Raw genomic sequence first — 27,961 nt, forward strand, 5'->3', positions numbered from 1 at the left:
GTATAGCGCTTTTCTACCTTCAAGGTACTCAAAGCGCTTTGACACTACTTCCACATTCACACACACATTCACACACTGATGGAGGGAGCTGCCATGCAAGGCGCCAACCAGCACCCATCAGGAGCAAGGGTGAAGTGTCTTGCTCAGGACACAACGGACGTGACGAGGTTGGTACTAGGTGGGATTTGAACCAGGGACCCTCGGGTTGCGCACGGCCACTCTCCCACTGCGCCACGCCGTCCTGTTATAAGTGTTATAATGAAGACAATACATGATGTAAGTGTCTATTATCAAAGTTAAAGTACCAATGATAGTCACACACACACTAGGTGTGGTGAAATGTGTCCTCTGCATTTGACCCATCCCCTTGATCCACCTCCTGGGAGGTGAGGGGAGCAGTGGGCAGCAGCGGTAGTCACGCCCGGGAATCATTTTTGATGATTTAACCCTATATTATGGATATTAGCCTACTATCAAAATGACTTTAAAAGCCTTATATAAGTGTTAAAATAAGACAACACATGATGTATTTTGTAAACAAATATAAAATATCTGGTCCCTCGCCTAGGACCAGTTTGCCTCGGGAGACCCTACCAGGGGGCATAAAGCCCCCGGACAACATAGCTCCTAGGATCTTTGGGACACACAAACTCTTCTACCACCGTAAGGTGGCAGCTCAGAGAGGAGGTGAGGAACCAGACAAAGAGCAGCTCGAAGACTTCTATGAAAAGTAAAAACAAAGGACCCCGATTTCTCTCGCCCGGACGCGGTTTCACCGGGCCCCCCCTCTGGAGCCAGGCCCGGAGGTGGGGCATGATCGGGAGCGCCTGGTGGCCGGGCCTGCTGTTCCCATGGGGCCCGGCCAGGCACAGCCTGAAGAGGCAACGTGGGTCAACCCTCCAATGGGCTCACCACCCATAGCAGGAGCCATAGAGGTCGGGTGTGATGTGAGCTGGGCGGCAACCAAAGGCAGGGCACTTGGCGGTCTGATCCTCGGCTACAGAAGCTAGCTCTTGGGACGTGGAACATCACCTCACTGGGGGGGAAGGAGCCTGATATAGCTAATATAGACACTTACATCATGTGTTGCCTTCATTATAACACTTATAAAAGACTTGAATTTTTTTGCAGTTCCAGACAGATTTGTTTTCTGTATTTTTTATCCAATATGGCTCTTTCACCGTTTTTGCTTTTAGGTGAACTACAACAGCCACACACTCATTGGGCGGTTTGTATTGAAATTCCTGCAACATAACACAACAACTCCTCTTCCCTTCTGGAGGTGCATCTGATGTCATTTAATTGGAAATCAACATGATCATGTTTGGCGAAGCAGACAATTAATTCCAACATGGATGTAGTTTGAAGTATTTGAAAATGATACACAGACTGCTTGAAAGCCACTAAAGGTCTAACATGCGCTACTGTACTTACAGTCTTTATGTAAACGTAGCACATCATCCATTAGGAAGATGTCTTCTTCTCAAGGGCCTCAGCTCTGGCCCTTTCCACTTTGCCCTTCTCTCCTTGGAAATAGTCCGAGTCGACCCACCCCGGCTCCCCAGAGAGTTTTACGTAGACGTCCCCGTCGGTCTCCGTTACCGTGTGGACTCGCTGCCTCACTCCTTTGGAGAACCATCTGGGTCTAGGGGTTTTCTGGGTGAGGTCAGTGGCCTTGTAGAGACCTTCACCTTTGGCCAGGGAAATCTTGTACTTGTGGCGGGGACACACGATGCACAGCTTGCCATCGATGTCCTGCCATGTTGGAGAAGACCGTCAACCAATGACTGATGTTGATGATGCAAACCTCACCTCGATGTCCCCGTTGTGCAGCATCCCACCAGCGTCTGTTAAAAGGAGTAGATAATCACTACATTGCAGAAGGGTCGGACTGATATCAAAATGCACCACTCTGTTATCACCCTCAGGTCCTACTGCAGGGCTCTTCAAGCTCACGTTCTGTTCAAAACTTGGGAGGCAAACATTTTTGCAGCCAATTCCTAAAACCAGTAGAGTTCTCCTGTTGTACTTGGACCAGCGTCAATGCAGATCCTGGTCTTGACCAGTCAAGTCAATTAATGAACTCATATTATGATCTGGTGAATGTTCATATTCACCTCGGAGAATTAGAACCACCAAGTTTAAGTAAACAGTGGTATTTCAGTTTCAGCACATAATACATTTGTAAAAATCAATAATATAATTGATAAAAATAGTAGATAAATAACTATTATTAGTTGTATTTCATTGTTTGAAATACACAACTTTTTACATTTTAGCAGACAGTTTAGGTATATTTGCATAAAGTATCAGTATCGGATCGGTATCGCCAATACCAGCCTGTATCTGACTTGGTATTGGATTGGAAGGAAACTTAGCTAGCATTGACAATTTAACCTTGCTAGCAGACATAGAACACCGGGGTCAAAACTTGTGATCTACATTGCTGAGGCGTTCTTTATAGTCCTACTGAAAGCCACTACTAGCGACCACGCAGTCTGATAGTTTATATATCAATGATGAAATATTAACCATGCAACACATGACAATACGGCCGCTTTAGTTTACTAAATTACTATTTTAAATTTCCCGCGGAGTTTCTTGTTGAAAACGTCGCAGAATGATGACGCGTGCTTCTGACGTCTCAGACTGTCAGGAAATATTAGCGCAGCACCATTTGAAGCTAAAAGTCGTCTCTTTTCATCGCATAATTACACAGTATTCTGGACATCTGTGTTGCTGAATCTTTTGCTATTTGTTCCAGTAATAATGGAGACGTCAAAGAAGAATGCTGTTGGTGGAAAGCGGTGTATTGCAGCTGTCTTTAGCACCGAGACACAGCCGGTGTTTCTTTGTTTTTAACACAGAGCGGTCAAGCGAACATGTTTTCTCTACGACAACCAGCATGTTTTTGGATGGGGACATTGGGATATCTATTTTACCGGAGACATCATTGGATTATTCGTCCTCCTGCAGCAGCTGTTTAAAAGGCGGCTGTGAGCTTGGCTCCTCGGCTTCTGTCTGAGACCCTGCGTGTTCACCGCAGCCATCCGACCTCGAGGTATGTCTTTACAACCTCACTAAAACACTATTAAAACAATAAGCAGATAAGGGATCTTCCAGAATTATCCTAGTAAATGTGTCTGATTACATCTGAAATGCTCACACTGCTGCCGCCCAGAGCCGTCGCTTTTTATTTTATTTTTATTTATTTTTTCTAGTCCTTTGCTATCAATAGCATCATCCACGAATATTTCATCCTTGCTCAAATTAATGGGGAAATTGTCGTTTTCTCGGTCCGAATAGCTCCAGCCACTGGAGGCTCCCATTATAAACAATGTGAGGACGTGAGGAGCCCTCACCCTTGTGATGTCATCGTCTGCTACTTCCGGTACAGGCAAGGCTTTTTTATTAGCGACCAAAAGTTGCGAACTTTATCCTGGATGTTCTCCACTAAATCCTTTCCCCAAAAATATGGCAATATGGTGAAATTATCAAGTATGACACATAGAATGGAGCTGCTATCCCCGTTTAAATAAGAACATCTCATTTCAGTAGGACTTTAAGGCAGTGCTTCTCAACCTTTTTTCAGTGATGTACCCCCTGTCAACATGTTTTTAATTCAAGTACCCTCTAATCAGAGCAAAGCATTTTTGGTTGCAAAAAAGAGATACAGAAGTAAAATACAGCACTATGTCATCACTTTCTGATTTATTAAATTGTATAACAGTGCAAAATATTGCTCATTTGTAGTGGTCTTTCTTCATCTATTTGGAAAAAAAGATATAAAAGTGCCCTCTTTGGGGATTGTAATAGAGATCCATCTGGATTCATCAACTTACTTCTAATCATTTCTTCACAAAAAAATAAATCTTTAACATCAATATTTATGGAACATGTCCACAAAAAATCTAGCTGTCAACACTGAATATTGCATTGTTGTATTTCTTTTCACAGTTTATGAACTTACATTCATATTTTGTTGTAGTAGTATTCAATAAATGTATTTATAAAGGAATTGTTGCTATTTTTAGAATGTTTCAAAAAATCTCACATACCCCTTGGCATACCTTCAAGTACCCCCAGGGGTACACGTACCCCCATTTGAGAACCACTGCCTTAAGGCACCCCTTTAAGTCCTCTACCTTTTTGGCAGTTACACATTTATGTTCCTAATGTAATTTACGTAACTAAAATGTTGCTTGTTGACTTAAAGTGCCATCAGTTGTCACTTCTTATAATGATAGTGTTCCTCAAAGTTCCATTTTAGGTTCTCTCTAAGGCGCACTTTTAAAATCTTTTAATTTTTTTCAGAACTTGACAGTGCGCCTAATGTACGGAATAATTCTGGTTGTGCTTACCAACCTCGAAACAATTTTATTTGGTGCATGATATAATGATAAGTGTGAGCAGTAGATGGCAGTCACACATAAGAAATACGTGTAGACTGCATTATGACGCCAATAAACACCGAAACTTTAAATGTTCCATTGAAAATAAAGAACATTACACATGGCACTCAAAAATCTGTCAAAATGTTTTAGTACGACTTTGAAGCCGCACCGCTTGATGGATCGTCGGCCCATTAGGGATACCGTAGTCAGAGATACCAGTATCACTATGGTGTGTGTATAAGGACCACAAAATGGCACTCATTAGCAGATATATTATCTGACATTTTGTTTCACAATATTATGTAAAAGCAACTTTTCTTACTTTCTGGTACCTGCTGATCTGTATTTGAGATCTGCATATGTCCTGAAAATTTGCGTGCGTATTCGATAAGCTTCTTCTTTTTCTCTATCTTCTTGTTATGTGACATTCATCCTCTACTGTTGCCAAATCTTATATAAAGTAGTGTAAAGTTCTCACTTATATCTGTCGGTAAACTCGCCATGAAAGCACTAAAACATACCGGTGTAGTGACTTTACATTATTCACCCAAGGAACTTTAGTTATTAGAGAGTTCCGGTCACAGGACTCATTTCGGGTGTTGTTGTTGCACTAGTGAGCCACGGATGAAGAGAGGTTATTGATTGAAGTAAAGTCTGAATGTCATTAAAACAGTTAGCGCCATCTTTTGGCACTTCTTCCTCTGCCGTCCTTGCACGCTACACAGCAAGGAGAAGACGCTGTCCAAGTGGAGGCACGTAAATAAGAGCACCCACAAAAGGGTGCATCCTGAAGAGACTGTCAGAAAGTGAGTTGAAGATGATGTGTAAAACATTTTGAGCAAAGAAGCACCATGACATGTTATGTAGACCACAAGGAAGCGTTTTCAATTTAGAAAAATATTATAATTACAAAAAGACTCTTTTAATGCGCCTTATAAACGGTGCACCTTTTGTATGAAAATAGACCTGACTAGACCCGCTCATCGGCAGTGCGCCTTTTAATCCGCTGCGCCCTATGGTCCAAGAAATATGATAACTATTGGGAGTTCAGTTCAGTTCAAAAAAACCTGTCAGAGACTCCCGGCAGATTCTCCAAAAAGAGAGCAGTCAAAGAGATTATCTTTGACCAGCATTGTTGCTGTCAGTCCTCAAAACCAACAGAGTTCTCCCGTAACTCTGACTAAATAAAAAGACCAAAGTCAAACGTCCACTGTAGAGGACGCTGGTTCCCCACGTAGAACATAGCAGATAAGATCTGGCCTTGTGGCCCACAGAACAAGTGAGTGAAGTATCCATGTGATGGATGCTTGTTTGTACCAGTGAAGTAAAAGCAAGATGGCACAGGAATATTCGTTATTGTGCCAAATATTATCTGATTGGCGGCGGCGTCGCTGAGAGCAGCTTGCAGAAAGAGAACTCACGATAACAGTAAGAGTCCAGAGCATAGAAGGTTCCCTGGTGGTAGATGAGCAGGATGTCCCGACCTTCCAATGTTCTGAAAGTACGCTTTGCTTCCATCAATTCTTCTTTCTTCCCCACCAAATGCTGCTCTCCTGCTGCTGGCCTCTTCTGCTCCATAACACTGTGGAACTCACCAAGGATGTTATTTCTGTCTTCAAGGGACATTTCTCTAAATCCATGCCTACTTCTCTAAATAAACAGACATATTTGTCTTTTTTCCAATCCTAAATCTGAGAATACACACAATAGTGTTGTCCTGATACCAATATTTCGGTACCAGTACCAAAATGTATTTCAATACTTTTCTAAATAAAGGGGACCACAAAAATGTCATTATTGTCTTTATTTGAACAGAAAATGTTAGTGTAGATGAAACATATGTTTATTATTGTCATTTAGTCCTTCAGTAAAATAGACAACTTGTCTTTTAGTAGTAAGTAAACAAACAAAGACTCCTAATTAGTCTGCAGTAACATATTGTGTCATTTATACACCTATTATTTTATACACATTATAAAGGACAAACTGTAAAAATGGATTATTAATCTACTTGTTCATTTACTGTTAATATCTGCTTATTTTCTCTTAACATGTTCTATCTACACGTCAGTTAAAATGTAATAATCACTTATTCTTCTCTTCTTTGATACTTGACATTAGTTTTGGATGATACCACACATTTAGGTATGGATCCGATACCAAGTAGTTACAGGATCATACATTGGTCATATTGAAAGTGCTCATTAGTCTACAGATGTATTTCCTGAGTTTAAAAACATAATATAAATTAAAAATAGCAAAAAAAGATTTTGTGATGTTAAACAATATCGATGTAATCACAGTAGTATCGACTAGATACGCTTCTGTACTTGGTATCATTACAGTGGATGTCAGGTGTAGATCCACCCATGGCATTTGTTTACATTGTGATGGTGGTGAGCTATTGTATCCTCCTACGCTGTGTAGTGAAGCATGTTTAGCTATTCCTTATCCTGCAGTGATAACGATACTTTATTTGTCGCCATGGAGGCCAGTATTAGTGATTTAGTAGTAGCTAAAACACTGTGGATGGATGCTAGCTGCATGTGTTAAAGCAGCTCTTCCTGAGGGTGTTTCAGTGTTATAACTTCACCTTTATCTTGACTTTTTACAGCAAAATGCGTCCATTCTCCCTTTTCTGTCTACACACTGTGTCTGTTTGTAAGTACTCAGTGTGTGTGCGCTGCCCAACATGCTCCTCTGCTCATAAAACCAGCAATGTCACAACAACGCGCCATCATGCCCGTTAAACAACAGGGACAGGGGGGAATTGGTACTTTTTAGAGGCGGTATAGTACCAAATATGATTCATCAATAGAAGTGGAAGTATTTATTTTTGAATATCAGACGTGCCTCTTCACTGTCTGTTCAGATGTGTCTTTGTCAGTAGGACACTTTGCTCGTTATTTTCCTGTTTTCTGTATCATTTCCTGATGATACCACACATTTAGATATCAATCCAATGCCAAGTAGTTCCAGGATCATACATTGGTCATATTCAAAGTCCTCATGTGTCCAGGGACGTATTTACTGACTTTATGAATATAATTTGAATTAAAAAAAAAAAAGATTTTATGACGATAAAAAATATTGATGTATTCACAGTAGTATCGACTAGATACACTCTTGTACTTGGTATCATTACAGTGGATGTCAGGTGTAGATCCACCCATGACATTTGTTTACATTGTGATGGTGGTGAGCTATTGTATCCTCCTATGCTGTGTAGTGAAGCATGTTTAGCTATTCCTCGTCCTGCAGTGATAATGATACTTGTAAGAAACTTACTTTATTAGTCGCCATGGAGGCCAGGATGAGTGATTTAGAAGTAGCTAAAACACTGTGGATGGATGTAAGTCGCTAACTAGCTAACCATGTGTTAAAGCAGCTCTTCCTGAGGGTGTTTCAGTGTTATAACTTCACCTTTATCTTGACTTTTTACAGCAAAATGCGTCCATTCTCCCTTTTCTGTCTACACACTGTGTCTGCTTGTAAGTACTCTGTGTGTGTGCGCTGCCCAACATGCTCCTCTGCTCCTAAAAGCAGCAATGTCATGACATGACGATGCGCTGTCATGCTCGTTAAACAAAAAGGGGGGCGAGGATTGGTACTTTTCAGAGGCGGTATAGTCCTGAATATGATTCATCATTATGGCAGTAGTACACTAACCCTACAAACTATGGATTGAAAGCTGAGCTGTGTGGGAACTAGCCAGTAACTGCCATGCTTTGAGTTGAGGATGTGTGACCGACATAAAAGGACAAGTAGGCTGAAGCACATTCGCTGTCATCCTTCCACCCAGAAACTCAAACCCGACTTGTCTCCATGTGCAATCTTTGTGACAACATACTAAAAATATCTCCTCGCAGGACCCCACGAGCATGAGTCACGGAGTGGAATAATGAGCACTTCAGTGCAGGCTGAGTAAACACGCTAGCAGCAGTGGAAGTTGCATGGAAGGAAGCCTGCAGCTCACTTATGGGATGCTTTCTATGGGAGAAGGCGGGGGGCTCTTCAGCGCCGCCCTAGTGGCTCCCTGGACATATTCTGTGTTATGTGTGCTTTATGTTGCACCAAGTCAAATTCCTACTTTGTGAACCTGTTCTCAAACAATGGCAATAAAAACTATTCTGATTCTGATTTTAAAAAAGGATGGAAAATTGAAAAACTGGGGGGAAATTTTTGTTTTGTTTGTTTTTGTATGTTTTTTATTTGAAGACACAAACATGACACAAATGTTAGAAGCAGCACTGTTTAATATGTGTGTGTGTGTGTGTGTGTGTGTGTGTGTGTGTGTGTGCTTCACTGATGACACTATTTGACATCCTTTTGTCCTACTTATTTCGGTGGTTCTTGAACTCACCATAGTGTGGACAGTTTGTTTACATATTAAATCTTCCACTCCTTTGTCTCATTTTGTCCAGCAAACGTTTTATGCTGTGCGTGAATGCACAAAGGGGAGCTTTGTTGATGTCATTGACTTGTTGGCGTGCTAATCAGACATATTTGGTCAGTGCATGACTACAAGCTCATCCATGCTAACATGCTATTTAGGCTAGCTGGATGTACATATTGCATCATTATGCCTCGTTTGTAGCTATATTTGAGCTCATTTAATATCCTTTTCTTTCATCCCCTTTGTATATAATTTAGTTTTGCATATCTCATGACACATTATCTCAGGGGTCGGGAACCTTTTTGGCTGAGAGAGCCAAGAAGCCAAATATTTTAAAATGTATTCACGTAAGAGCCATATGATATATTTTTAACATGAACACAACTAAAAGTGTGCATTTTTACGTAAGACCAACATTTCTCGAGTATAATATTCTTATTCTTTGTAATAATGTTGTTATTCTGAAGCTAACTTAGGAGGGGGCGTGGCCTGCGGGTCTGCAGCGAAGCGGGGTGTTGCCAGGACCGGCCTCGAAATCAGCAACAGGTGCATAAATGGCCCACCTGAGCCTTGTTATCTAATCACCTGTCGCTCTGTTTATAAGCAGCAGCCAGGAGGAGAGACGGGGTTGGGGCTGGGGCCAGAGTGCGAGCGAGAACGAAAGAGAAAAAGACAATTGCTGGAAAACAACTGAGAGACTTATTGAAAAATAAAACAATATTGTAACCCTGAAACAGGCTCTCATGTCGGTGCTTGGTGGTCTGAAGAACCCCCAGGAGGGCAAGCCCCACACTAACCAATAATACATAAATTATTTCTTACCCTTAAGGCAACTTCTTGAACAAGTGCGGTAGAAAAAAGGACGGATGGATTCAAATGCATGAGCATTTTTATATTTTGAACGTTACTTTTAACACTGTGATTACCAGCGGAATTATTCATTACTTATCGTGTTAAGCAATGTCAGCTCAGATTTATCTGAGAGCCAGATGCAGTCATCAAAAGAGCCACATCTGGCTCTAGAGCCATAGGTTCCCTACCCCTGGTTTATTTGTATGTAATATTGCCATGCATGTCTGATAGTTGTTTGTGTGCCATGTTGTTCCAGACCACAGCAAACCATACCCAGCTTGCTAAAGATTGTAATAAATCTATTAAAAGAAGACAGCTTGCAGTTTACTTTAACTTGGACACACACATCTATACTTTTGGCCATTTAAAGCCAGTCATTTCCAGGAGTTATCTCACCTTCTGAGTAGCCTCTGATTGACTAATGTTTTATAATGTTGTAAAAATGTGTAGAATGAATATTACATTTCAACATTTCTGTCAAAAAAAGATTTGCTTCAGCCTGCGACACAATCATTTTGATAGTAGGCTAATACAGCTAATATAGACAATTACATCATGTGTTGTCTTCATTATAACACTTATAGAAGACTTTTAAAGTCCTTTTTATAGTAAATGATAAATGGGTTGTACTTTTATAGCTCTTTTCTACCTTCAAGGTACTCAAAGCGCTTTGACACTACTTCCACATTCACACACACATTCACACACTGATGGAGGGAGCTGCCATGCAAGGCGCTAACCAGGACCCATCAGGAGCAAGGGTGAAGTGTCTTGCTCAAGGACACAACGGACGTGACGAGGTTGGTACTAGGTGGGGATCGAACCAGGAATAGTAGGCTAATATAGACACTTCCATCATGTGTTGTCTTCATTAAAACGCTTCATTTTTTGAGATAGATGTTTTCTGGTCAATGGCTGTAAAAGACACAATCCACTATGTGAAAATAAAAATGTTTTACCTTGGAGTTGAGCGGCCGCGTCCTCTCAGTCCGGCCAAGCAAATGTGGCTCTCAGCTGCCCGCTGTGTGGGAAGGCAGACGCCTGCTGCTTCTTATCTGCACACACCAGAGCTTTTATTGACGTGATGTCTTGCGCTCCTGTTTCCCACCTGCACAGATACTTGTTGTAGTTAATAACAAAAACAACAAGATGATTGAACAGTTCCTAAGAATGGTTTGAATGAACATTTTAACACAGTCTTCTTGGCCTAAGCATAGCAGGTCTGGGCTGTACTGTACTGGAAATCCACCAAATGTCTCAGTCTTAATCACTTTGTACAGTAGGAAGTAGAATGATATTGCCCCATTCGTCACCGATCACCTGACACATGAAATGTGACAAATTTGGGGGGGGGGGGGGGGGGGGCCACTTGAATATCTTTAAATGTGTTTTGTGGCAATTCCAACTTTGACCACATCGTCAGTTGCTATGTAGAGTGGCGCTTTCCATCATTTTCAGCATGCTGAAAATGATCCACCCAGGAATTGGACCATATGAATAGCTTCCCTGCTGTATACAAACCCCAAAAGCAGTGTGCCAGGACTTTGACTTGGATTTGTTTTGCTTCTTCGACGCAGAAGGAATTTGGGACGAGCCAGGTGTGAATTAAGTTACATGTTTAATTTGTTCAAACACTACAATACAAAAACAAGAAAACAAAGGGCGCGCTCAATGGCGGTAGAGAAACAGGGCTATGAAACATAAAACTAGAACCAAGGCTATAACTATGAACATGAAACCAAAACACTTGCTCAATGGCATGAATAACAATGAACTGTAAACAAAAACAGCACGATGGCATGGCTATAAACATCCATCCATTTTCTACCGCTTATTCCCTTTTGGGGTCGCGGGGGGCGCTGGCGCCTATCTCAGCTACAATCGGGCAGAAGGCGGGGTACACCCTGGACAAGTCGCCACCTCATCGCAGGGCCAACACAGATAGAGGGACAACATTCACACTCACATTCACACACTAGGGACCATTTAGTGTTGCCAATCAACCTATCCCCAGGTGCATGTCTTTGGAAGTGGGAGGAAGCCGGAGTACCCGGAGGGAACCCACGCATTCACGGGGAGAACATGCAAACTCCACACAGAAAGATCCCGAGCCTGGATTTGAACCCAGGACTGCAGGACCTTCGTATTGTGAGGCAGACGCACTAACCCCTCTGCCACCGTGAAGCCTGGCTATAAACAACTAAAACAAAACACTTACTGTGACCAAAAACAAGGGGCATGAATAGCAAGGTGCGTGGCAGGTGATCGAAGGCATGAAGGAGGCACAGCAAAGGTAGGTAAGTAGCAAGTAGGTAAAGTTCCCAGGCCGAGGAACAGAAAACAAATGACTTAGTGACTATAATGATGATGAGAAACAGGTGTGGGGCTGAGGACAGGGGCGTGACTTGGAGACCAGGTGGAAACTAATCAGTATCTATGGAAACAAAACCAGGAAGTGCAAAACGGGAAACAAGAGTCCAAAAAACCTAACATGATCAAACATAAACTCAGATTCTCGGGCGTGACACAGTGAAGTCATCAGGTTGTCTAAAAGGTAAATAAAAAGAGAATGCATTGATTTGCAAATCCTTTTTAACTTACCCGTATATTCAAATGACTGCAAAGACAAGATATTTAGCGTTGGAACTGGAAAACTGTAATTTTTTTGCAAATGTTAGCTCATTTGGAATTTGATGCCTGCAACATGATTCCAAAAAGCCGGGAAAAGTGGCAAAAAAGACTGGGTAAGTTGAGGATTGCTCATCGAACACTTATTTGGAAAATCCCACAGGTGAACAGGCTTATTGGGAACATTCCACTATGCAATGCGAAAGCCATTTATCAACAACACCCAGAAACGCCGCCGGCTTCGCTGGGCCTGAGCTAATCTAACATGAACTGATGCAAAGTGGAAAAGTGTTCTGTGGTCTGACGAGTCCACATGTCTAATTGTTTTTGGAAACTGTGGACGTCGTGTCCTCCGGACCAAAGAGGAAACCATCCGGATTGTTCTAGGGTGAAAGTTTAAAAGGCAGCACGTGTGATGGTATGGGGGTGTATTAGTGAACAAGACATGACTAACTTACACATGTGTGATGGTATGGGGGTGTATTAGTGAACAAGACATGACTAACTTACACATGTGTGATGGTATGGGGGTGTATTAGTGAACAAGACATGGGTAACTTACACATGTGTGATGGTATGGGGGTGTATTAGTGAACAAGACATGACTAACTTACACATGTGTGATGGTATGGGGGTGTATTAGTGAACAAGACATGGGTAACTTACACATGTGTGATGGTATGGGGGTGTATTAGTGAACAAGACATGACTAACTTACACATGTGTGATGGTATGGGGGTGTATTAGTGTCCAAGGCATGGGTAACTTACACATGTGTGATGGTATGGGGGTGTATTAGTGAACAAGACATGACTAACTTACACATGTGTGATGGTATGGGGGTGTATTAGTGAACAAGACATGACTAACTTACACATGTGTGATGGTATGGGGGTGTATTAGTGAACAAGACATGGGTAACTTACACATGTGTGATGGTATGGGGGTGTATTAGTGAACAAGACATGACTAACTTACACATGTGTGATGGTATGGGGGTGTATTAGTGAACAAGACATGACTAACTTACACATGTGTGATGGTATGGGGGTGTATTAGTGAACAAGACATGGGTAACTTACACATGTGTGATGGTATGGGGGTGTATTAGTGAACAAGACATGACTAACTTACACATGTGTGATGGTATGGGGGTGTATTAGTGAACAAGACATGGGTAACTTACACATGTGTGATGGTATGGGGGTGTATTAGTGAACAAGACATGACTAACTTACACATGTGTGATGGTATGGGGGTGTATTAGTGCCCAAGACATGGGTAACTTACACATGTGTGATGGTATGGGGGTGTATTAGTGAACAAGACATGACTAACTTACACATGTGTGATGGTATGGGGGTGTATTAGTGAACAAGACATGGGTAACTTACACATGTGTGATGGTATGGGGGTGTATTAGTGAACAAGACATGGGTAACTTACACATGTGTGATGGTATGGGGGTGTATTAGTGCCCAAGACATGGGTAACTTACACATGTGTGATGGTATGGGGGTGTATTAGTGAACAAGACATGACTAACTTACACATGTGTGATGGTATGGGGGTATATTAGTGAACAAGACATGGGTAACTTACACATGTGTGATGGTATGGGGGTGTATTAGTGAACAAGACATGACTAACTTACACATGTGTGATGGTATGGGGGTGTATTAGTGAACAAGACATGACTAACTTACACATGTGTGATGGTATGGGGGTGTATTAGTGAACAAGACATGACTAACTTACACATGTGTGATGGTATGGGGGTGTATTAGTGAACAAGACATGACTAACTTACACATGTGTGATGGTATGGGGGTGTATTAGTGAACAAGACATGACTAACTTACACATGTGTGATGGTATGGGGGTGTATTAGTGAACAAGACATGACTAACTTACACATGTGTGATGGTATGGGGGTGTATTAGTGAACAAGACATGGGTAACTTACACATGTGTGATGGTATGGGGGTGTATTAGTGAACAAGACATGACTAACTTACACATGTGTGATGGTATGGGGGTGTATTAGTGAACAAGACATGGGTAACTTACACATGTGTGATGGTATGGGGGTGTATTAGTGAATAAGACATGACTAACTTACACATGTGTGATGGTATGGGGGTGTATTAGTGAACAAGACATGACTAACTTACACATGTGTGATGGTATGGGGGTGTATTAGTGAACAAGACATGGGTAACTTACACATGTGTGATGGTATGGGGGTGTATTAGTGAACAAGACATGGGTAACTTACACATGTGTGATGGTATGGGGGTGTATTAGTGAACAAGACATGGGTAACTTACACATGTGTGATGGTATGGGGGTGTATTAGTGAACAAGACATGACTAACTTACACATGTGTGATGGTATGGGGGTGTATTAGTGAACAAGACATGGGTAACTTACACATGTGTGATGGTATGGGGGTGTATTAGTGAACAAGACATGGGTAACTTACACATGTGTGATGGTATGGGGGTGTATTAGTGAACAAGACATGGGTAACTTACACATGTGTGATGGTATGGGGGTATATTAGTGAACAAGACATGGGTAACTTACACATGTGTGATGGTATGGGGGTGTATTAGTGAACAAGACATGACTAACTTACACATGTGTGATGGTATGGGGGTGTATTAGTGAACAAGACATGACTAACTTACACATGTGTGATGGTATGGGGGTGTATTAGTGAACAAGACATGACTAACTTACACATGTGTGATGGTATGGGGGTGTATTAGTGAACAAGACATGACTAACTTACACATGTGTGATGGTATGGGGGTGTATTAGTGAACAAGACATGGGTAACTTACACATGTGTGATGGTATGGGGGTGTATTAGTGAACAAGACATGACTAACTTACACATGTGTGATGGTATGGGGGTGTATTAGTGAACAAGACATGGGTAACTTACACATGTGTGATGGTATGGGGGTGTATTAGTGAATAAGACATGACTAACTTACACATGTGTGATGGTATGGGGGTGTATTAGTGAACAAGATATGGGTAACTTACACATGTGTGATGGTATGGGGGTGTATTAGTGAACAAGACATGACTAACTTACACATGTGTGATGGTATGGGGGTGTATTAGTGAACAAGACATGGGTAACTTACACATGTGTGATGGTATGGGGGTGTATTAGTGAACAAGACATGACTAACTTACACATGTGTGATGGTATGGGGGTGTATTAGTGAACAAGACATGACTAACTTACACATGTGTGATGGTATGGGGGTGTATTAGTGAACAAGACATGACTAACTTACACATGTGTGATGGTATGGGGGTGTATTAGTGAACAAGACATGACTAACTTACACATGTGTGATGGTATGGGGGTGTATTAGTGAACAAGACATGACTAACTTACACATGTGTGATGGTATGGGGGTGTATTAGTGAACAAGACATGACTAACTTACACATGTGTGATGGTATGGGGGTGTATTAGTGAACAAGACATGGGTAACTTACACATGTGTGATGGTATGGGGGTGTATTAGTGAACAAGACATGACTAACTTACACATGTGTGATGGTATGGGGGTGTATTAGTGAACAAGACATGACTAACTTACACACGTATGATGGTATGGGAGTGTATTAGTGAACAAGACATGACTAACTTACACATGTGTGATGGTATGGGGGTGTATTAGTGAACAAGACATGACTAACTTACACATGTGTGATGGTATGGGGGTGTATTAGTGAACAAGACATGGGTAACTTACACATGTGTGATGGTATGGGGGTGTATTAGTGAACAAGACATGACTAACTTACACATGTGTGATGGTATGGGGGTGTATTAGTGAACAAGACATGGGTAACTTACACATGTGTGACGGTATGGGGGTGTATTAGTGAACAAGACATGACTAACTTACACATGTGTGATGGTATGGGGGTGTATTAGTGAACAAGACATGGGTAACTTACACATGTGTGATGGTATGGGGGTGTATTAGTGCCCAAGACATGGGTAACTTACACATGTGTGATGGTATGGGGGTGTATTAGTGAACAAGACATGGGTAACTTACACATGTGTGATGGTATGGGGGTGTATTAGTGAACAAGACATGACTAACTTACACATGTGTGATGGTATGGGGGTGTATTAGTGAACAAGACATGGGTAACTTACACATGTGTGATGGTATGGGGGTGTATTAGTGAACAAGACATGACTAACTTACACATGTGTGATGGTATGGGGGTGTATTAGTGAACAAGACATGACTAACTTACACATGTGTGATGGTATGGGGGTGTATTAGTGAACAAGACATGACTAACTTACACATATGTGATGGTATGGGGGTGTATTAGTGAACAAGACATGACTAACTTACACATATGTGATGGTATGGGGGTGTATTAGTGAACAAGACATGACTAACTTACACATGTGTGATGGTATGGGGGTGTATTAGTGAACAAGACATGACTAACTTACACATGTGTGATGGTATGGGGGTGTATTAGTGAACAAGACATGACTAACTTACACATATGTGATGGTATGGGGGTGTATTAGTGAACAAGACATGACTAACTTACACATGTGTGATGGTATGGGGGTGTATTAGTGAACAAGACATGACTAACTTACACATGTGTGATGGTATGGGGGTGTATTAGTGAACAAGACATGGGTAACTTACACATGTGTGATGGTATGGGGGTGTATTAGTGAACAAGACATGACTAACTTACACATGTGTGATGGTATGGGGGTGTATTAGTGAACAAGACATGACTAACTTACACATGTGTGATGGTATGGGGGTGTATTAGTGAACAAGACATGGGTAACTTACACATGTGTGATGGTATGGGGGTGTATTAGTGAACAAGACATGACTAACTTACACATGTGTGATGGTATGGGGGTGTATTAGTGAACAAGACATGGGTAACTTACACATGTGTGATGGTATGGGGGTGTATTAGTGCCCAAGGCATGGGTAACTTACACATGTGTGATGGTATGGGGGTGTATTAGTGAACAAGACATGACTAACTTACACATGTGTGATGGTATGGGGGTGTATTAGTGAACAAGACATGACTAACTTACACATGTGTGATGGTATGGGGGTGTATTAGTGAACAAGACATGACTAACTTACACATGTGTGATGGTATGGGGGTGTATTAGTGAACAAGACATGACTAACTTACACATGTGTGATGGTATGGGGGTGTATTAGTGAACAAGACATGGGTAACTTACACATGTGTGATGGTATGGGGGTGTATTAGTGAACAAGACATGATTAACTTACACATGTGTGAAGGCACCATTAATGCTGAAAGGTACATACAGTTTTTGGAGCAACATATGTTGTTATCATGGACGCCCCTGCTTATTTCAGCAAGACAATGCCGAGCCACATTCTGCACGTGTTACAACAGCGTGGCTTCATAGTAAAAGAGTACGGGTACTAGACTGGCCTGCCTGTAGCTAGAATATGAGAAGGGAGCCTGTTGACTACCATTACCACTACCATTGTTCTGTGTTTGAGTCATTTCATGTCATTAAACCTGTTCTTCCATCACACTCTGACAAATAACACAAATATGTATGATTCTCGCTGATATTGTGTTGGATCAATATCTGTATCGACCAATATCTGTATCGACCAATTAAGCTTCAATATCACTCAATTGGAAGTGAAATAAGTTGCTCATTGTCACATTTTCACTTTGAACCTTGAAGGCAAAAGGTTTATAATAATAATAATGGATTACATTTTATATAGCGCTTTTTGTATTATTAGATAGTCAAAGCACTCACAGAGATGTTTGGGCACTCTATGACTAATTAGTAGATAAAAAAGCAACAAAAAAGTAAATTATTATCATAGTAGTTATCATAAATAGTAGTAGTAGTAGTAGTCCATATGTGTGGAAAGTCAGTACACCAAAGCACTTGAATGTTTTTGTGGACGGTCATTGTGGTTGCCAGATGGGAAATGAAAAAAATAACATACCCGTAGCTTAAAATTGTCGATTTTTTTAAGGAAAGTTTAAGGAACAGGGTTAGTCTGTTACAGTAAAACGTTAAAGCAGGGTAAATCAGCTGTGAACCTGTTTTTATGTTTTATTTATTCTATTTATTTATTTGTTCTGTTTGTGTTGTGTTGTGTTTGCTCGGTTCTCGTGTTTAACCTGCCCATTGAACCGCACGTTGGCTGTGGTACATTTTAAATGTGCTATATAAATAAAGTTGAAGTTGTCTGCAGTTTAACATTAAAATGAATGAATTAATAACTGTTGAAAAACTTCTCTCTGGCAGAACACTGTATAGATAAATACTAATTTGCTTGACCATAACCATCCATTCTGTGTTTGATAACTATTGTGTATGCCAGGGGTGTCCAAACTTTTTCCTCTAAGGGCTGAAAAAATCAAAGCATGCGGGGGACATTTTGATATTTTTCTTTTTAAAAGCAATACAATAGTTGTTGGGGGTTTTTTTTTTTTATCTCTATGGCTTTCCACAAGTTTGGTCACCGGAAGTCAGTCATAAAAATGTTAGAAATAAGTCATAAATTATTACTTTTTCATTTAACGCTTGAATTCCGAGATCAACTTCTAGGTCTGTCTGTCGTTATAACATTTTATTTTATTTATTTTAATATGTTTATTGCCTTTATGCCAAAACCCTTATTTATATGGCAAACACACAAACTATGCAACATTTTCCCCCAAAACATTTTAAAGTGGAATATTTGACGTGAAGTAATTGGAACCCTAAATAGGTCAATAATTCATAACAATAACAAAAATAAAAAGATTAAGTGTTGAAAATCAGCCAAGTGTATATTTATACATATATATATATATATATATATATATATATATATATATATATATATATATATATTTTTTTTTTTTTTTTTTTTTACTTTTAACGCTTAAATCTGTAGATCTCTTGATTATAAGATTTTCACTTTTTTTTCATATCTTTTTGTTTGTTTGATGCCCCTTTTGGTAAAGAAAACTTTGTTTCGCACAAAATATGCAACATTTTCCCCCCCAAAATATTTGAAAGTGTAATAGTTCCAGTGAAGTAATTGGAGCCTTCAGCAGGTCAACAACAGTCTGCATGGCAGCTTTGTGTTATTAGTGTCAACATTGCAACTTTGTCTTGTTACATGTCACTGTTTACTCTTTTATTACACTTTTTATGTTTTACATTTTTATTTTAGTATTTTTTAGAATGGGCGGGGGGCCATTTACAAATTACCTGGGGGCCACAAATGGCCCTTGAGCCGCACTTTGGACACACCTGGTGAATATGCAATGGGTGAAATTGAGGCACATTGTGGGGTTTTTGGTCATAAAGAGGGTAGAATTGGGGTGCAATCCAAAACCACACAGTGCTCTAATAGTCCTACCATGAATTGACTAACGTGTAATAATTGTATAACGTGGGATAGTTGAATTGTGTGTAATAGTTGTATTATGTGCAATAGTGTGATAGGTGTAATAGTTGTATTATGTGTAATAGTTGTATTATGTGCAATAGTGTAATAAGTGTGATAGTCCCGCGTCTGGCAGCACTGCATTGTACAAAGCGGAACTCTATTTTTACGCTTCTCATTTCAGCCCGGACACATGCTTCGTGGTGCAGCGGTGTTCTGTGTCTGGGCGCCGACGAGAAACAAGCTACTAAACAAAACAAGAACCACATCGTTAGTTAAAAACTGTAAGTTTCATTTTTGTTTTCTCCGGTCACTCAGAACTAATTACGCCTAAATTTCAACTCGCTGGGGTGACTTGAATGCATCGATTTAGCGCTCTATCTGTATTTGAAGTTTAGCAAGTCCATGCTAGTTTCGCTAAAAGAAGACTTTGTTAATCAAGCTGAAAGTTGTAATATCTTATTAAACACATACTGTATTGTTAATATGCTTTAAAGCTTTGCCTTTTCATTTCACAACAATAACTAGTTGTCTTACAAGTTGTATTGTCGTAATTTAATTTGGTAATACTTTACTGCAAAAATGTGCAATTGAGGCCACATGTGGCCCTTTGATCTTTTCCACCTGGCCCGCCTCACATTCACAAATCATTTGTTTTAGATGTTCAAAGGCCTACTGAAATGAGATGTTCTCATTTAAACGGGGATAGCAGCTCCATTCTATGTGTCATACTTCATCATTTCGCGATGTTGCCATATTTTTGCTGCAAGGATTTAGTAGAGAACATCCACGATAAAGTTTGCAACTTTTGGTCGCTAATAAAAAAAAAAGCCTTGCCTGTACCGGAAGTAGCAGACGATGTGCGTGTGACGTCACGGGTTGTGGAGCTCCTCACATCTGAACATTGTTTACAATCATGGCCACCAGCAGCGAGAGCGATTCGGAGCGAGAAAGCGACGATTTCCCCATTAATTTGAACGAGGATGAGAGATTCTTGGATGAGGAAAGTGAGAGTGAAGGACTAGAAGAAGAAAAAAAGACTATAAAGTGGGAGCGATTCAGATGTTATTAGACACATTTACTAGGATAATTCTGGAAAATCCCTTATCTGCTTATTGTGTTACTAGTGTTTTTGTGAGATTATATGGTCGTACCTGTACAACCTGAAGGTCAGCCCCGCACCTTTCTTCAGCACCAGTCGACGGGTGGTGGCGATGCCCATCTCTGCCCTTCGCAAGGGACCCTCTTCGAAACACGTTCTTTCAAAATGATCGCTGCATAATACACTGTACTTTTTGTGTGTGGTCCAATTCAACCGTGTTTGCTTGACATCTCTGTTCCATAGTAAAGCTTCACCGTCATCTTTCGGGAATGTAAACAATGAAACACCGGCTGTGTTTGTGTTGTTAAAGCCGGCCGCAATACACCGCTTCCCACCTACAGCTTTCTTCTTTGACGTCTCCATTATTCATTGAACAAATTGCAAAAGATTCAGCAACACAGCTGTCCAAAATACTGTGGAATTATGCGATGAAAACAGACGACTTATAGCTGTTAACGGTGCTGGAACAAAATCTCCTTTACAATGCGTGACGTCACGCGCACGCGTCATCATACCGCGACATTTCAGTAGGATACTTCGGCGCAAAATTTAAATTTGCAATTTAATAAACTAAAAAGGCCGTATTGTCATGTGTTGCAATGTTAATATTTCATCAATGATGTATAAACTATCAGACTGCGTGGTCGCTAGTAGTGGCTTTCAGTAGGCCTTTAAGATGTAAAGTGTAGCTGCCATTATGATGTCCCCTCATCTTTTCTAATCACCCTAAGTCTTCAAAGATACTAAGTACTTAAATGCTTGGAATCTGCATCATATACTAGTTACTATGCTCATCTAATTAGTTACTATGCTCATCTAATTACCTACTATGCTCATCTAATTAGTTACTATGCTCATCTAATTACCTACTATGCTCATCTAATTAGTTACTATGCTCATCTAATTAGTTACTATGCTCATCTAATTAGTTATTATGGTCATCTAATTAGTTACTATGCTCATCTAATTAGTTACTATGCTCATCTAATTAGTTATTATGGTCATCTAATTAGTTACTATGCTCATCTAATTAGTTACTATGCTCATCTAATTAGTTACTATGCTCATCTATTTAGTTACTATGGTAATATGACTTGTTACTTACTTGATATAACTAGTTACTATGGTCATCTAAGTAGTAACAATGGTGATACAAGTAGTTACTATGGAGATGTAAGTCACAGGAGGTCAAAGGAGGCACCAAGCAGTGTGGGTGGGGAGTGTTTCCACAGAGTGTTTCCAGAGTGTGAAATGTGGGTGTCAGAGACAGACGTGGAAGGAGATTTTCACAAAACAGTTGTTTAGCTTAGTGATATATCACATATATCAGATTGGAGGTTGTTGTTTTTACCTTTCGCGTTCATATGTTGCTGTGTTTGTTGCATTTTGCTTGATTGTACAATATGTGGATGTAGAGGGGGTGTGATGTTCTTATGTTGTCAATATTCACTGTTTTATCCTTCATAGTTAATATTGTAACATTCTTTATTTTCATGTACATTCTGGGTGTCTCAGTCAGTAAAAAAAACAATTCCATTCTGTTTTTTTAAGGTCTGTCATATTGTTTCAGCTTTCAATCAGACATTATTGTGAGGTTTTGTATTAGTCTTCCTAAAAATAGATATACTGGCCCCCAGACACATTTTTTCCTCAAAATGTGGGCCTCCGAGTGAAAATAAATGCCCAGGCCTGCTTTACTGTAACATCATTCTAGCGTTGTGCTTGCTAGTACTGTTAAGTCATTTTTGAATAGTTTGTTTACCATCTGATATTTGACACTTGCAACTTGGGTTGCTTGAAATGTAAAAGCAATACCTAAATATATGTTTATTTCCAATCATAAAAAAACAAGACATAAGTTAACTTGGTTTCTGTTTTCGAAGATGGTTAAATGAAAAAGTATGTTTGTTGTCATACCTCAATAAGTGTAACAGCATTTGGGGCGACTGCAGGATAAATCAGTTAATAACTATTGTACTTCAAATGATCCTGAATTGTAGTGCTGACCAGAACTATGACGGTTAGGCCTTTTACAGGTCTGCAGGGTTTCGTTAAAAAACTTTAAAAGCCATTAAATTAGTTATGCGAAAATGAAGGCCTTTAATGGCAATAAAAGCATTAAATACGATGTCCTGAGGCATTAAAACAAATTCCTACAATTGCAATTGGCAACAAAATACACCACCCAACAGTTTTTCTAATTAAGGAAAAATTTGCACTTAAGAATGATTTTTTGCCAACAAATGGTTAAAAATACAAAAGCAATGAAAAATATGTTTTGAAATGGTTACTTGCATTATATAATTTATTATATATAATGATTTGCCCAAAAATAATGTAAAATGTTCAACTATTCAACATTTTCATTGTCAAATTCTTACAATTGTGTCTGACAAACGTGTGCTTTTGACTAAATGTATCAAAATGATCTGCACTGGGACACGGGCATTACATTTGTTTAAAAATAAGTTGCATTAAGAAGCAATAAATTAGACTTCTAATACCTGCAGGTAGAAGTGTGGATCTTTAGTAGAGATTCCCTTCCAAAGCCAAGCCTTTTGTTCCCTCTCTCACACCAGATGGCGCTGCGAGCCTGTGGGTTCATCGTGTTTCGACGTCTGGCAAACTGTGCTCCACCAAAAGACGACATCGAGTACCTCCTCTTGCAGACCTCTTACGGGCAGCACCACTGGACCCCACCTAAAGGTATGAAACTCTGCTTAGCTCACATGGGTCAAACTCAAAGCCCGGAGGCCAGATCATTTCATCTGGCCTGCAAACACCTGGAAATGATATTTGTCAATAAAGTGCTTCATCTTTTCTCACTAAATGTAATGGATTGTTTTCATTTTGACAGAAAAAATATATGTACTGATATTACAGTATATTATCATACTTTCCAAACATTTTTTGTCTGAAGAAAAAATACATACTTAAATATCTGCTTGACTTATGATTTTACAGCAAACTACCCATCAAGTTAATAAAAATGACAATACATTTTACAGTGTTCTTTGCAGCATGTTACTGTAAATTGAAAAAAAATACAATTTATTTGTGTTAAAATTCTGTTGATCAATCTGCCAGTTTTTGACTGTAAAATATATGGTTGTTGTTTTTAACGGTGTGTCAAACTCATTTTAGATGGGGGGGCCACATGGAGAAAAATGTACTCCCGAGTGGGCCGGACTGGTGAAATAACGGCACGATAACTTAAAAATAAAGACATTTCAGATTTTTTTTTTTATTATTAAAAATAGAACAAGCACATTCTGAAATTGTACAAATCATAATGTTACTGTTTTTGTTTTTTTTACAATTACCTGTTGCGGTTAATAGTATATATACTTTGTCGTTATTTATATTTTCTGAATAAAGTAGATAGATAGATAGATAGATAGATAGATAGATAGATAGATAGATAGATAGATAGATAGATAGATAGATAGATAGATAGATAGCACTTTATTGATTCCTTCAAGAGAGTTCCTTCAGGAAAATTAAAATTCCAGCAGCAGTGTACAAAGTTGAGATCAATTTAAATAAAAGTAAAAAGTAAATAATGGGGGTTTAAATGGAAACAAAATACAGAAATATTACAATAGGAATAAAAAATAAAAAGCAACAATGGGAATAAAAATATAACAGTAAAAAGTATGTGATTATGTTCATCAATCAACTCATTGGTGTTAATTTTCAATCCATCAAGATAAAAGAATTATATCATAATCAAATTATAGTATGTTATTTATGTAGTTTGATCATTTTCCTTGACTGATTACATATCATGTACAGTATATGTAGCAACATTTACAAAGAATTGCTATTGCGACATCCAGGTACACATTTACAACAGCTGGGTTTTTTTTGTCATTCAAAAATTTCAGGGTCATTTTTATACTTTACAAACTCTCCCTTGGGCGGGATAAAACCTGTTGGCCGTACGTTTGACACCCCCTGCTGTTAATGGAAAGACGGTACATTTGTTTTTATGGTAGAAAAACTGGCGAATAAGTTGCCAGAATAAAAAATAACTTGTACTGTTTTCCATGAACAATATAATGTTATAAAAAGCAATGTCAATTTAATAGTAAAATACTGGCGACTAAATTGCCAGAATAAAAAATAACTTGTACGGATTTCCATGAACAATATAATGTTGTAAAAAACAATGTCAATTTAATAGTAAATTTCTGGCAACTAAGCGGCCAGCTTTTCCCTTAAAACCCCCACCTCAAAAAGCCGTGGTACTGTTTTTCCATTTGAGTGTTGTAAAAAAATAAAAATAAACACTATTTTACAGTAAAGTTTTTACTGTAAAATGGACAGTCTGCTCAAAACAATTTATATATTTAATAATGAAATCCAGAGGCAAATTCCTAGATCACATCATACATGACTGCCATGTGGCCCTCCATGTAAAGCAGTTTGACACCCCTGGCTTAGCTGATCCAACTGTGAAACAGTTTTTCATGAAATGAATAACCTGTTCACCATCAGGCCACGTGGACCCGGGTGAGGATGACCTCACCACAGCTCTGCGAGAGACCAAGGAGGAGGCGGGGCTTGGCGCGGAGGACCTTCAAGTGGTGGAAGGCTTTCTGAAGGAGCTGCATTATCAGGTGAGAGGTCGTCCCAAGGAGGTTCTGTACTGGCTGGCCGAGCTGAAAAACCCAGGCACCGAGGTCACTTTGTCCAGCGAGCATCAGAACTACCGCTGGGCCCCGCTGGAGGACGCCTGCGCTCTTGCTGGGTACACAGAGATGCAGGACACTCTGAGGGCCGCACACAGACACTTGAAGACCCGGCAGCAGAAGAAGTGAGTGACATGTGCTCAGTGCTGACTTCAAACTTCTTCATGCAATTTCTCCCACAGCCTGGGAAGTCTTTCACCTCAATTATTATTCTGAAAATCTGAATTAGGCAAATGTTTTATAGTCCTAGAAAAGAGTGCCCAAAGTGCGCCGCACTCTGAAAATAGAATAAGATAAAAAGTGCAATAAAAGAGGTGTAATGTATCAGAAATGTTGCAGTTGTGAGTCTAATAAGAGAAGGCTGAAATGTAGGCTGTCTTTTGTTTTGTTTTTTACTTTAAAGTTGTCATTGCACAAAAAATAATACAAACTTATCTGAAGTTGATTTAGAGATTCAAGCATTGAGAGCAAAAATAAATATTGTATTTTCTGGACCATAGGGCGCTCCGGATTATAAGGCGCTCTGCTCGTCTACTCAGGTTTAAAGGGGTCATATTAATATTGCTTTTTTTTCCAAATGTAAGACTTTCTTGTGGTCTACATAACATGTATTCGCGGTTCTTGGCTCTAAATTTTGCTTAGATGATGTTTTACACATCATCTTCAACTCATTTTCTGACAGTCTCTTCAGGATGCACTGTTTTGTGGGCGCTCTTATTTACGTGCCTCCACTAGGACAACGTCTTCTCCCCCGTCATCTTTGTTGTAGCGGTGTAGCGTGCAAGGACAGGAGTGGAAGAAGTGCCAAAAGATAGGTCTAACTGTTTTAATGAGATTCAGACTTTACTTCAATCAATAACGGAGCAGCATCTCCTCATCCGTGGCTCACTAGTGCAACAACAACAACCGAAATGTGTCCCGTGCCCGGAACTCTCCAATAACTAAAGTTCCTTGGGTGAATAATGTAAAGTCACTACACCGGCATGTTTTAGTGCTTTCATGGTGAGTTTACTGACAGATATAAGTAAGAACTTTACACTACTTTATATTAGAAATGGCAAACGTGAAGGATGAATGTCACATAACAAGAAGATAGAGAAAAAGAAGCAGCTTATCGACTACAGCTTTGGCACGGACTACAAAAGGCCGACTTGCGCATTTTCAGGACTTATGCAGATCCCAAATACACACAAGTACCAGAAGTTAAGAAAAGTTGCTTTGGCATTATATTGTGAAAAGATAATATGTAAATATGTTTTACCTTATACACCTTTATGAGCGCCGTGGGTAATTTTCTATATTTTCAATGGAACTTATAAAATGTTGGTGTTGTTTACTTGAGTCACATTGCAGTATACACGTATCTCTTATGTGTGACTGCCATCTAGCGGTCACACGTATCATTTCACCATGTACCAAAAGAAATAGCTTTGAGGTCGGTAAGCAAAACCCGAGTTTTGCCGTACATTAGGCGCACCGGGTGCTCCTTATAGTCCGAAATATCCACTTTCATGAGTGGGGTCTTTTGGATCCTGATATTCTCTTGTCATTGTTGAAAATAATAATGAATCAAAATCAATTTTGTTATGAATTATTTACCAATTTAATTACTTTGCATCAAATATTCCATTTTGAAAAATGTTTTGTGGGAAATATTGCATATTTTGTGTTTTTGCTTTAAAATCACTTGGTTTTTTTTTGTGGAAAATGGCATAAAACAAAACAAATAAAACCCACTTTATGGCAACAGATAGTCCTGAAGTTGATGTATACATATTTAAGTGTTGGAAGTAAAACAAATGTTATAATGAGGCTTGTTTTTAACACATTAATGATTGAGCGCCTTAACATTCACCAGAATTGAGGACAGCCCTCAAGGTTCCAATGCATGTTGTGTTGCTTTTGAAAATGAAAACACTTGTAATGGCCCCCGCATGCTTTCATGTTTCAGTGTGCGGCCCTCAGTGGAAACTATTTGGACACCCCCGTCTTAAAAAGGTGCCTTCAAGGTGCTACCAACTGACAAAAATATTATTTTATAATTGCTGCTACTGTAATTCTGATTATCAATTACTGGACAACATCTCTGTTTTTAAATAGTGTCTGTTGTATGAAGTATGATTTCTCATCGCTCATATCCTTGCAATTATGGTTGTACATTAAATGCCAAATAAGTTCAGGAGAAAAGGAATGTACTTTCAACCATTAAGTATTAAAATGGCCATATCAAGTTTATCTCTTTGCGGCTGTCAGTAATGTGAATTACATTGGGGAAAATATAGTGTGTATTGCTGCAATAAGGAGATGGACAAAAGTTGAATCTGTCCACAAGAGGGAGACAAAAAGAAGAAGTAGAACATGCCACAGGTTCACTGGTGTGTCACTTTTGTTAGACCTGCTCTTA

At 39.6% G+C, this 27,961-nt stretch overlaps 2 protein-coding genes across 4 annotated transcripts; one reads left to right on the plus strand and one right to left on the minus strand.

Moving 5' to 3' along the window:
* Nucleotides 1-1,269: 1,269 nt before the first annotated feature.
* On the minus strand, nucleotides 1,270-23,556 carry rfesd (Rieske (Fe-S) domain containing). Of its 3 annotated transcripts, none has more exons than XM_061874713.1 (5): nucleotides 23,368-23,556; nucleotides 10,602-10,697; nucleotides 5,816-5,976; nucleotides 1,813-1,847; nucleotides 1,270-1,755 (listed from the first exon to the last, which is right to left on the minus strand). In XM_061874713.1, the coding sequence occupies exons 3-5, from the start codon at nucleotides 5,970-5,972 to the stop codon at nucleotides 1,465-1,467; spliced, it is 483 nt and encodes a 160-aa protein (XP_061730697.1). In that variant the 5' UTR covers nucleotides 5,973-5,976; nucleotides 10,602-10,697; nucleotides 23,368-23,556; the 3' UTR covers nucleotides 1,270-1,464. The 3 variants fall into 3 exon arrangements, with proteins under 3 accessions (XP_061730697.1, XP_061730696.1, XP_061730698.1); XM_061874712.1 differs by having other exon boundaries at nucleotides 10,602-10,750; XM_061874714.1 differs by lacking the exon at nucleotides 23,368-23,556 and adding an exon at nucleotides 11,861-11,944.
* Nucleotides 19,944-27,304, plus strand: nudt2 (nudix (nucleoside diphosphate linked moiety X)-type motif 2). The gene is made up of 3 exons (XM_061874715.1): nucleotides 19,944-20,045; nucleotides 23,443-23,569; nucleotides 25,364-27,304. Exons 2-3 carry the CDS (start codon nucleotides 23,443-23,445, stop codon nucleotides 25,684-25,686), a joined length of 450 nt encoding a protein of 149 aa, XP_061730699.1. The 5' UTR covers nucleotides 19,944-20,045; the 3' UTR covers nucleotides 25,687-27,304.
* The last annotated feature ends 657 nt before the right edge of the window (nucleotides 27,305-27,961 follow it).

Source organism: Nerophis ophidion, linkage group LG16 (genome assembly GCF_033978795.1).
Source record: "Nerophis ophidion isolate RoL-2023_Sa linkage group LG16, RoL_Noph_v1.0, whole genome shotgun sequence".
NCBI lineage: Eukaryota > Metazoa > Chordata > Actinopteri > Syngnathiformes > Syngnathidae > Nerophis > Nerophis ophidion.